The 11,916-nt window shown below is 45.2% G+C and overlaps 1 protein-coding gene across 2 annotated transcripts in view; it reads left to right on the plus strand.

Moving 5' to 3' along the window:
* The window catches only part of Heatr1 (HEAT repeat containing 1), a 47,520-nt gene extending 37,521 nt beyond the window's left edge, over positions 1 to 9,999 (plus strand). For both annotated transcript variants that reach the window (XM_015998728.3, XM_076572927.1), the window contains exons 34-46: positions 531 to 577; positions 873 to 996; positions 1,640 to 1,780; positions 2,498 to 2,790; positions 3,451 to 3,601; positions 4,458 to 4,616; positions 4,768 to 4,902; positions 5,041 to 5,145; positions 5,230 to 5,398; positions 5,915 to 6,069; positions 6,592 to 6,750; positions 8,782 to 8,890; positions 9,697 to 9,999. In XM_015998728.3, coding sequence (XP_015854214.1) covers positions 531 to 577; positions 873 to 996; positions 1,640 to 1,780; positions 2,498 to 2,790; positions 3,451 to 3,601; positions 4,458 to 4,616; positions 4,768 to 4,902; positions 5,041 to 5,145; positions 5,230 to 5,398; positions 5,915 to 6,069; positions 6,592 to 6,750; positions 8,782 to 8,890; positions 9,697 to 9,785 — 1,836 coding nt within the window. In that variant the 3' untranslated portion in view covers positions 9,786 to 9,999. The remainder of the gene's footprint in view (positions 1 to 530; positions 578 to 872; positions 997 to 1,639; positions 1,781 to 2,497; positions 2,791 to 3,450; positions 3,602 to 4,457; positions 4,617 to 4,767; positions 4,903 to 5,040; positions 5,146 to 5,229; positions 5,399 to 5,914; positions 6,070 to 6,591; positions 6,751 to 8,781; positions 8,891 to 9,696) is intronic.
* The last annotated feature ends 1,917 nt before the right edge of the window (positions 10,000 to 11,916 follow it).

An 11,916-nucleotide genomic window follows, 5' to 3' on the forward strand; every position in this document is an offset into this window, starting at 1 on the left:
TGTTTGTTTAGTTGGCTGGTTTTTTTTGTTTTTTTTTTGTTTTTGTTTTTGTTTTTGTTTGTGTATTTGAGACAGGTTTCTCTGTATAGCCTTGGCTGTCCTGGAACTTGTGGTGTAAACTAGGCTGGCCTGGAGAATGCTGGGATTAAAGGTGTGAGCTGCTGCTGCCCAGCCAGTTTAGAAACTTAATGGCAGATTCAGGACGTCTTTGGTGGTCTGGGATACAGGAAGGGTAGACCAGGAAGCAGTTACATGGTGGACTACAGCTGTTTCCATAACTGAGCTCACAGGGTCAGACTTTCACAACAGAGGCATTGCTCACTGCTGTGTTTTTCTGAGTCTCACTGTGCTTTGCAGGTACTGCAAGCCTAGTTAAGTGGCTGCAGCCAGTGAGGGTGATCTGAACCTTATTAACCTGTAATAGAGGAGTTTCAGGGGCAGGATTGCAGGAATAGTCTGTTCTTTAACCTACATCAAATGACTTCAGCATCAGCATCCATACTGTCCTCATGAGCTTCTTTCATCCGTAGGTAGTTGAAAGTGGTGGTCCTAAGGTCCTGCACGGCCTTGAAGAGAGGTATGTCGGTTCTTTTTTGACTTTTTTGGGAATAATTAAACTTGCAGAGCAACTGGAAGAACGTAACAGATACACACAGTCTGGCCACATTTATTATCGATTTGCACCTGGGCTTTCTTATTCTTGCTTAAGACATTCTTTGCCCTGAATACTTTGCTCCAAGCCAGAGTGAAGATTCCCTAGACTGGTTATCCTCTAGATAACCCATAAGTAGAGTGATAATCTTGCTTCTCCTTTCCCTCCTGAAGTAATTCAAAATACTAAATTGCCTTTTCTGAGTGTGCCTCTGTTTTAGGTTGCTAGAAACAGTCCTTGGCTACATCAACACAGTAGCACAGTCCATGGAGAAGAATGCAGACAAACTGACGGTGAAGTTTTGGAGAGCTCTGCTCAGCAAAGCTTACGACATGCTGGATAAGGTAGGCTTTCAGTTTTCCTTTTTGTTACCACGTTAGTTACTAGTTTTATGTCATTGTAGAATTATTTAGCTTAAACTTCCACTTTAACAGTACACTTAGAACTATATTTTTTTTGATATGAGAAAGCTCAAGTTTTTCTTGTTGGAATCTCTTAATGTCTAGAAACAAACGTGTGAAAAACAGTTTTTCCCTACCAATGATAGGAAGCTGTGTCTCAATATATCTGATGGAGAGTTGATTGTGTATATATAATGCTGTTTCATTGAAGTGGGATAATATAAAAAGGCCACTTAGGTGTAATAGATAAATGACTGGCCTTGAAGTTAGGGCATGACCTGGAGTAGTGTACTTCCTTTTAGTGTTGGGTTTTTGGTTTTGTGATTAACAACTACCTGAAAGCTGTTGTAAGAATTACGTAAGAAAGCATGTATGAAATCTGGTACCACAGGGCTTATAATAAACAGGAGTCTGAGTTGGACATTGTGATTTATGGTATATGCCTATCATTCCAGCAGTCAAATCTGAGTTCAAGGCCAGCCTGGGCTACATAGGTATACTTTCTGTCTAAATAATAAAAACTCATTATTACAGAGTTGATTTTCTCTTTTTCCCCCTTTTGTGTTAAATGTTCCTTTCTCTGTAGGTCAATGCTTTGCTGCCTACAGAAACATTCATCTCTGTGATTAGAGGGCTGGTGGGCAACCCCCTGCCATCTGTTCGTAGGAAAGCTCTGGATCTTTTGAATAACAAACTACAGCACAACACATTCTGGAAGAAGAAAATGGTGAGTGAAGACCCTTTTGCAAACCCATATCCCTCCCCCTGCTTGTTACAGAGCTGCGTTTAGCTCCCCAACAGTTCTCAGGTGCACCGTTTAACATGGAAGGATATTACTGTCTGGGTTAGCATACTGTGTGTGTATGTGTGAGAGAGACATGTGTTGTTCGTTCTCATGCTGTAGATATAGATGTGGATGTGTTAAGGTCAGGGGTTGGAATTCAGCTGAAAGCACTTCTGCTCGCTGTGGACCATGCAGCCATTAGTAATTTTGATCTTTTCTCCCTGGGATGCTGTGTATGGAGCAGAAGTAGGTCAGACAGCATATGCATTTGCTTAGCAGTAAGGAAGGTAGATGGAACTAGGCAGGTGACAGTTGGGGACCAAGACAAGAGGCTCTCAAGTTCAGTCCCTGTCCAGACTGCAGAGCGAGTTCGGGTCAGTCTGGGCAGCTTAGGAGACCCTGTCTCAGAAGTCAAACACAAGAAGAGGGCTGGGGATGTAGCTCCCTGGTAGAAGACCTGTTTAACATGACGAGGTCCTAGCTGACGTCACTCACTACACTGGGGACTAGGGAGGAACAGTTGCTTGATTGTGGTTGTGTGGCTTGGGACTTGGGTCTGTGGATTTCGACCACATCAGAAAGACCCAAGCAGGGAAGGTGGTAGAGGAGACTGGCCCTCCTTGTGGCTCTGATTATTGGTCACTTTGGCTGCCTCTTCAGGTTCACCGCTTTCTAAAACTGGTTCCAGTCCTTCTGGCCATTGTGCAGCCTAAGAAAAAGGAGGCAGAAGACGAACAAGCAATTAACAGACAGACAGCGCTCTACACCCTAAAGCTCCTATGCAAGAACTTTGGAGCAGGGAACCGAGAGACTTTCATACCAGTTCTGAGTGCCGCAGTAAAGCTGATAGCACCAGAGAAAAAGGAGGAGAAAAACGTCCTGGGAAGCGCCCTGCTGTGCATAGCAGAGGTGACCTCCACTTTGGAAGCGCTGGCCATCCCTCAGCTTCCCAGGTACCTTCAAACAGGAACCACTACAGCAAAAAAGGGGGAAAATACCTTGCGGAGTCCTTGGCTTCTTGAATAGAAAGTACATGAAAGGAAACTTGGGAAAGAATTGATTTCCTCTTCTCACTGGACAGTGCTGTGACCTTCAGACACATTGCTTGGTGATGTTCTTCCTTTGTGGAATCGATGTGCTTAGGACGCAGTGGTGTAACTCCCTGCTGAGAAGCATGGCCAGAGCAGCCTTTCGCTGCCACAGAGGGAAGCTCGATGCTCCTGACTCTGCTTTTGGCTCTGACCATAGCCAGCTGTGCAGCTGTAGCAGGTTGCTTATCTTAAAGCTCTGCCATCTGTAAGGCAGGGGCATCCCTACCCACCCCTCAGGGTTCCCTTTATAGGCCTTGCCATGCTTTATGTACAGTCTTGACACCTAGCACATGTTCCAGGATTGAGAAACATTCTCCGATGGTTACCAATGTGTCGGCACTGTTGGCACCCAGAATTTCTTGTGCCGAGTAGTGTAAAGTGTGTAAGCAGTGTTCTGCACATTGTGGGTTAGTATTGTAGCAAGCACAGCAGGCTGAGGGCTTTTCTTCATGTCCCCAGTTCCCTTTGTCACTGTGTGTCTGAGGTTAATGCTGCTCTAATGCACTTGTCCCTTGTTGCCAGCCTGATGCCATCGCTGCTGACAGCCATGAAGAGCACCAGTGAGTTGGTCCACAGTGAGGTCTGCCTGCTCAGTGCCCTGGCTGCCCTGCACAGAGTTGTTGAGACTCTCCCACACTTCATCAGCCCCTACCTGGAAGGGCTTCTGACCCAGGTAGGCTTTGGCCAACTATAATATGCTACCCAAGGTAGCAAGGGAAACAGTTTTACCCATTCAATCCTTTTATTATTGGCTCTTTTTTCATTACTGTTTGACAGACAGGATTCTTGTTTCCCAACAGAGGTATTTCTCTTTGTTGACATATATCTTTTTTTTTTCTTCCATTGTCTCTTCTGCTTCATCATGGACTAACAGGCAAGGATCCCTTTTTAGTAGGTGGCTCTGTTTTTTCAGTAGTATAAAATATATTGCTTCATTTACCTCAGATCTTTGGGAATGGGCAGGTAGAGTTGCCTACTGTTCCTGTTGCTAACCAGTATGCTGTGGTTTTGATGAGCAAGCTCTCTTAACTGACTCCTCTCTATAGGTGGAGTGCTTGGTTGCCTGTCAGCACACTGTAGGCAGGTTGGTATTTGACTGAAAATACCCATGAGTGTCAGCCATTCATTGACAGGGTTGTTAGTGTTCTGGTGTGTGATCAGTTGCCATCTGTGAATCTGAGTCTTGACTGTCGTTGTGCTAGTGATTTGACTACACTTGGGGCTCAGTCGCTGTCTCTCTCAAGGGAGCTAGGCTGCTGGAATCATCCTCAGCTGTTTTTAGTGAGGAAGAACCTGAGTTGTAGGAAGACCATCAGGCTGAGGGCCCTTTGTGCTTCTGTGCTTGTTCACCTTCCCTGGCTTCCAGTTAGAAGCATCTACCTGGTTTTATCTACACATAGTCAGTTTCCTTTAAAAGAATTCTGTGCTCTGGCATTTTAGCTGGCTGTATACCATCACCAAGCCTTTCTGTGAGTGTGGTTGTCAGCACAGTCCAGTGCCCTCAGTCACTGTTTTTCATGTTCCTATAGGTGATTCACCTAGAGAAAATCACTAGTGAAATGGGTTCTGCCTCACAGGCTAACATCCGCCTGACAGCTCTTAAAAAGACCCTAGCCACTAGGCTCTCACCTCGAGTCCTGCTGCCAGCCGTTAGCAAGACTTTCAAGCAGATCCGGAAGAACTGGAAGGTGAGGTCATGTTGACTGTTAGACTTTGGAGAGGGAAGGTGGTACTGAAATGTAGAATGTTCTTTTCTGGGAGCATAGTATTCACTTCCTGTGAGGATGCATTGAGCTCTAAGACAAATCAAACTTACATTCTCTGCTGCATTCATGGTAGAATCACATGGGCCCATTTATGAGCATCTTGCAAGAACACATTGGGGTGATGAAGAAGGAAGAGCTCTTGTCTCACCAATCTGAGCTGACCACCTTTTTCCTGGAAGCCCTGGACTTCCGGGCACAGCACTCAGAGGTGAGCTGGTCCCCACCCCCATGCCCTAAAACTGTCATCTCCCTGTCTGTGCAAGAGCCAGATCCAAATTAGCCGTGCAGCATTTGTCCTCACCAGAGTACTGCGTCCATGCTGTCTAATTAGTTCCTTCACTTTCAGGATGATCTGGAGGAAGTTGGGAAAACGGAAAGCTGGATCATTGACTGTCTGGTGGCCATGGTGGTGAAGCTCTCTGAGGTCACATTCAGGCCTCTCTTCTTCAAGGTGAGGTCTTCTTCCCTGCATCTCCTGCTTACTGTGAGCGGCAGGATGAGTAGATGTTCTCTCACTGTTCTCTCCTGGTTGTAGCTGTATGACTGGGCCAAGACAGAAGATGCCCCAAGGGACAGGCTGCTGACATTTTACAACCTGGCCAACTGCATTGCTGAGAAGTTGAAAGGCCTTTTCACTCTGTTTGCTGGCCACTTGGTGAAACCTTTTGCAGACACCTTGAACCAAGTAAACATCTCCAAAACAGGTTGGTAGCTCCTTTAGGCCAGTCCACCTGTCTAACACGGCACGAGACCTGGAGCTCATAAAAGACTCTCATGTTCCTTAGCTTTTCTGCTAAGGATGGTAAATTCTTATTTTACTATATTTTGTTATGTTAGAACAAACAAGAATCAGTTGACACAGAGAAAGTATAAGATGGGCATTATTACTCATTATTGGCAATAACTTTGTAACAGTAAATTGGAGGCTGGAGATAGTCCATTGGTAGAGTGCTTCCCTGATACAGGTGAGACCGTGGGTTCCATCCCTGGGTTGGAATCGTCCATCCTCTGTTGATAAGCAGCTGAAGTGACTGAACTTGCCCAACTAAGTGTCACAGCCTTAGGAGAGCCCCGCCTCTGAAAGGCCATTGTTCAGAGTTCCCTGCCCCTTTCCCAGCCTGTGGGTCATCCCCACAGTCTCTTCTGGTTGTAAATGTGGTAGTGTCTGTAGACACCAGGAACTGAGCAGTTTTCCACTTGTGCTCTTTCCCTACCTACAGATGAAGCGTTTTTTGACTCCGAACAGGACCCGGAAAAGTGCTGCTTGTTGTTGGAGTTTATCTTGAACTGCTTGTACAAGATCTTCCTTTTTGACACCCAGAATTTCATGAGTAAAGAGAGAGCAGAAGCCTTGATGATGCCGCTGGTGGATCAGGTAACCCCCTGGACAGTCTTTGGTCACCGAGGCTGCCTGGATCGGTCTTTGCGGTTGTATGTGTGCTGCATGGTAGCTTGCAGGACTTTTTTATAAGGTGTTTTTCAAGGAGGGATCCTTTATGAAAATGTTATTCAAAAACAGATTTTTCACAGTGTAACTTGTCTTCATTGTGGTGTTCATTGAGTTTTACTTGGGAGCTTTTGAAAAGGAACGAAATACAATCTCATTGTCAGTTTACCCATTGAAAAGGTATGTTGACTGTCAACTGAGCCTCACTGGGCATGGCTGCCCCCACAAGAAAGTACCCCTCCCGAGTCTTCTGGAGGGAGCGCTTAATGAAGGACCTTTGCAGCTATTTGAGCTCCAGGGGAAGAAAATGGCCCTAGAGACAAGGTTAGGGTGGGGGGAACCTACTTTTTGAGCCTGCTAATGTTGTGGAGGTGGTAAAACACACACTGCGGACGGGTTCAGGCATAAGGAAAATGACCTATTGCTGACACCCAACGGGTCTCTTCCCAGCTGGAAAACAGGCTTGGAGGAGAAGAGCGGTTCCAGGAACGGGTGACAAAGCACCTAGTACCCTGCATCGCACAGTTCTCTGTGGCCATGGCAGATGACTCCATGTGGAAACCCCTCAACTACCAGATTCTGCTGAAGACAAGAGACTCCTCCCCTAAGGTGAGTGCCGTGGGTCAGTCTTTGAAGCTAAGCTGCATCCCCCTCCCCTGCCCCGCTCCTGGACGTGGTCTAAATGTCCACCTATAGTCATGGACACCAGTCTGGCCCTAGGCCTCATTCCTAGAGGTCTGATCTACTATATAATGTAGCTGAAGTTTTCCTGGTCCTGCCTGGCCCACGGTCAGGACAAATCTCTCTCACCTGCCAGTCCTGCAGCCAAGTAAACACAGAGACTTATATTACTTATAAACTGTATGGCCGTGGCAGGCTTCTTGCTGTCTAGTTCTTATATCTTAAATTAACCCATTTCTATAAATCTATACCTTGCCACATGGCTCGTGGCTTACCGGTATCTTGCATCTTGTTTCTCATGGCATTGGCTGGCAGTGTCTCCTGACTCAGCCTTCCACTTCCCAGAATTCTCCTCTCTCTTTGTCCCGCCTATACTTCCTGCCTGGGTACTGGCCAATTAGTACTTTATTAACCAGTCAGAGCAACATATTCAGAGCATACAGAACATCCCACAGCAGTATAATAATAGAATTCTTGGGCTGGGGAAGATAGCCCAGTCGATGAAGTTTGCTCTCTAGAACTCACCACGTAAAAAGCCAGCATGCTGGTGTGTGTCTGGGAGTACCTGGTGTGTATCCATGTGAAAGTGAGAGACTTGCTGAAAAATTAAGGTGGTGGCCCCTGAGGAACAATACTTGAAGTTGGCCCCTGGCCTTCGGATGCATGTGCATACAGTGTACATGGCACCCACCACACACACATATCCAATAAAGAACTCCTATTTCTTCTGCAGGTTCTTTATGAATAGCTCTATTTCCCAACCCCCTGGGCATAGTAGGCATAAGCATTAAAACACTTTCTAAATACCTCTGAGTCTCAAGTAGTAAAAACTCCACGTCATTCTTGTTTTTCAATGTCATTGTGCCCGGAGTTAAGTGATTGCGGTGTGTGCACAGAACACTCCTTCTGTTAGAACAGAAATAAGTGCCATGGTACGTTAAGTGAAGTTAACGTTCCTTCCTTGGAATTTCTTAGCAGTTTTATTAATAAATCACCATCTCACAAACTATCTTATGAGAATCTCACTGGATAAACAGCCCAAAGCAAACTCAGTAGGATTTATTCAAATTGATTACATTTATTAGGAGTTGAAAACAGTAAAGCTATCTATTATAGGTTCTTACATAGTTGCAGAAACAAATTTATTTTAGTATTTTATTTGGATTGCTTATTAAGGAAATCTTGATTAAATAATATAATTAATTACGAAAATTATTCCACATTAGAAAGGGGTCTGTTTTGTTTCAGTGGCTTGCTGTCAATACCTTATAGCTACTTGCATTGCTCATGAAAGGCAAGGTATGTGGAGGGAAACATCCAAGCTTTTATTCAGTGCTGAAATGAGACTAGCCATGTGGGTGTCTTGGTCATACAGGGGCTGTCAGAGATGGCCGAGGCACTCCATCACCAGGTTGGTACCATCTCTGGCAACCCAACAAACAACCTCCAGTTTAGTTACAGTTTATGACTCCCTTAAGTTTGCATGCGGCTTTTTTGTTGTTTTGTTTTGGGGTTTGTTTGGGTTTTTTTGCTTTGTTTTATGTTTATGTTTTACATTATGCCATCATGCATGTGTGGAGATCAGAGGCCAACTTGCAAGAGTCAGTTCTCTCCTTCCCAGTATTGTGGTCCTGAGGAATGAACGCAAGCCACCACCAGCCTTGGCGGCAGTCCCCTTTACCCACTGAGCCATCTTATCGGCTCTTGCTTTTTTGTTGTGGTTGTAAAGGAAAATACAGTGATTTTTTTTTCACATTTTAAAGTGCTGCAGTGCTAAAACACAGTTGGAAAACCACTGACAAGTAGATTACCCTTATTCTAAGTAGCTCCCATTGGCTCTCTGGTCTACACTGAGTGATCACAGCGAGGATGTGAATACACGCAGTATAAAGAGCACCATCTCCAACAGCAGCAAGGGACAGATGAGACATTCTCATTCTTGATGCCTGTTCCTTCCAGGTGCGGTTTGCAGCCTTGATTACTGTCTTAGCAGTGGCTGAAAAACTGAGAGAGAATTACATTGTTCTGCTTCCAGAGTCCATTCCTTTTCTAGCAGAACTGATGGAAGGTAAGTCTGAAGCTAGTAAACAGTGATGCAGATCCCATGGCCACAGGCTTGTTTGTTTTGTCCTCTCTACTGTGCCTGAGGCACAGGTCAGGAAGGTGTCACCTCACTGTCACTGAGAGCAGCCTGCAGTGTATTACTGGTATCTACCCTGTGTTTGTACTGCTCATATGGCCACAGTATTGTTCATGAAATAACTTCAGATATTCACAGGAGTCATTGTCTGTGCCATTAAGGACATAATCAGTTTCCACTGGCATGATGAGCTATACTTTTGGTACTCAGTGTTAAGTGTTGACATATCTTACAGTGGGTCACACTGGCCCTCTTTTAAAAGAATCTAAGAAACTAGAAACTCAGAAAGCTTAAAGACATTGATAATAGCACTAAGTGGCAAGGTGGGGCTGGTTTAAACAATACACCTCTTCATTGACATGCCTTTATATCATACCACCCAACGCCCTTCCTATTAATTGGGGATGGTGAGGAAGGAGGTACTTCTGTGTCCACTGGCTGTACGTCTGGCCAGAAGCACACCCTTTGATGTCTGGTGTCTAACCAGGGAGAGATTCTTGGAAGAGAGGTCCCTCTGGAGCTTGGATTTGAATGTGTGCCCCTTTGTTTCTTGGGCCTCTCCAGCAGCCAAGAACAAGAACGTGCCTGTGAGGAGGGGGGTCAGTGGGGGAGCACCTCAGGTCACAGCCTGCTGGGTGCTTCCTGTGCCCTGATGGAACAGTGACAATTAGGCAGGACAATTAGGCAGTTAGAATGCTGGCAGGCCCGCTCCTAATCCTGGTTTTTGTTGTTAGATGAATGTGAAGAAGTGGAGCATCAGTGCCAGAAGACCATCCAGCAACTGGAGGCCGTGCTGGGGGAGCCGCTGCAGAGCTACTTCTAAAGCAGAAAGCGTACCCACTGCCTGTGCTCTGCTAAGAGTTCAGATTTATTCTCGTGCTTTATATGGGGGTGTGGTGCCATATTACTTTTGGTACTTTCACATCTGCCGATATTTAATGTTTACAAAATCCCTGCCTATCTGGGCTCCCACAGTGGCCTCTCCTGCCCTTTGTACAGAGTTGCTAAGGAGTAAATGGGACGGTGTTTTATACAAACTGTCTGGTGTTTGTCTTTGTCCTGGCTGGTGCTCTGGATGACACCGGTGTGTTTAATTTCAGTACCTGAGGTCTAGTGCTTCTCTGAAACACGAGGTCTTGCTGTTCCTTGCAGCATCTCGGGTGTGGTATACATATTGTGAGTACCACCCACAGTGGAGCTCTAGGTCAAGAAAATGGCACATGCGGCAACTTTCAACAAGAAGGTTTCTCGTGACAGCCATTTGGGGTCTTGCTTTTCTTTTGGAGTGAACTGACAGTTGACTCAGGGCTGTGCATGTCTCCATTGCTCATCTTTTCTGTTTGTGAGGAAACAGCCCATGCCTGACTGACAGCTCACAGGGAGGAGAGCAGTGCTAGCCATAACTGTTCTATAGTTCTCTGTCTAGTACTGTCACAGTGAGGCTGGAGATGAGAGTTCAGGTCGAATTAAAGCAGTTTGCCTTCCTCCTTCTACAGCATGGAAGAACTAGTCCACAGAGGATTCCTTCTAATTTAATACAAAATTTTAATGCAGAACTATGACAAACAAAAAGGCCTCTTTGCATTTTAGAGATAAAACTTGGAAATATACAATGAAACATCTCACAGCTTAAATTCCAGCAGCTTTTTTTAAAGATCAGAATCTAAGAATTAAAACTGATTCTATTCAAAATCAGTCCTGATAGCTCTGTGTAAAATAGAAATGAAAATAAGCTTTCATATGAATGGGCTTTTGTTTCCCTGAGTGCCTTTCAGCCTCCAACAGTTCAGTCATGTGTTCTTTATGAAGAGGCGTCGCTGAGGGGTTCTGGAGCCTCTTGACCTCCCTACAGATTGCCCAGTTCCACCCACCGCCTCCGTAGCTTGAGTTTTCCAAGAGTCAGCATAATAAATTTACATGAAAAGAATGAAGGACTAGCATTTGCTGCATTGGTACTTCCCAGAAAGTAAGAAATGTTGAGGGTCTTATTTCCCATGTATGAATACATGTGTCTGGACGAACTGGCTGTGAATACTCCTAAACCCTGGTGGAATTCTATCCTGTGGTTAAATAATAAAATGATCTGATTAACATTTAGCCCTTCCCCTCCCCACACCAAACCTTTGAAATCTGTAACAAGGTCGGGACGTAAAGACAGATTTTACCTAGAGCTTCTCCCAGCTCCAGTCAAACAGTAGATGTTGCAGGAGTGCTGCAGCTGACCTTGCTGATGCAAGCTGACTTAGAGCAGCTTCTGACCTCACTGCTGCTGTAGACGGACACGTCTTCAGACCCAAAGGGCAAGGGCTGGTTCGCACACCAACTCACCTTGTTCAGGTACCCTCCTGTGTAGGCTTTGCTTTGATAGTGCCTGTTCTATACATTCACTGAGTCTCATCTTGATGTTGTTACCCAAGGTTTTACAAACTGCATTTATCCATTCTCTACCACAGTTTGCCTCAGGCACACACACGCAGACTTGAGGGCCAGTAAGCAGAAATCTGCTTGGAGCAGAATACTTGTTCGAATTCAGGTTTTGTTGCCTCAGTTTTTCTGCCATGTTCAGCATCATATTTATTATTTTATAAAGCTTAAAGCAATAAGAGCTAAATAAGTGTTACACAGTCTTATTATGAGATACGATAAGATGTTGATTATGAAAAGGATCACTGGGGAAGCAGTGTTTCCCATCCATTAGTATATTTTTCTGACCTTAACGACAAACGCCCCCTAATGGGGTTAATGCAATGTCAGCAGGAAGGCCCTACAATGGGAGATCATGGGCACATGAGTGCCAGAAAACAGGGACCACACGGGTTCTGGGCACTGCCATGTCTATGCCCAGCTCAGAGAATATACACAGGAAATATGCCTTCCATCCCTATATTAGAGTAGGCACTTAAATATGTGTTGAGTGTGGTTTTACAGGAAGGGGCCCTGTGTGCAGAGCTTCA

Source organism: Peromyscus maniculatus, chromosome 5 (genome assembly GCF_049852395.1).
Source record: "Peromyscus maniculatus bairdii isolate BWxNUB_F1_BW_parent chromosome 5, HU_Pman_BW_mat_3.1, whole genome shotgun sequence".
Classification (NCBI taxonomy): domain Eukaryota; kingdom Metazoa; phylum Chordata; class Mammalia; order Rodentia; family Cricetidae; genus Peromyscus; species Peromyscus maniculatus.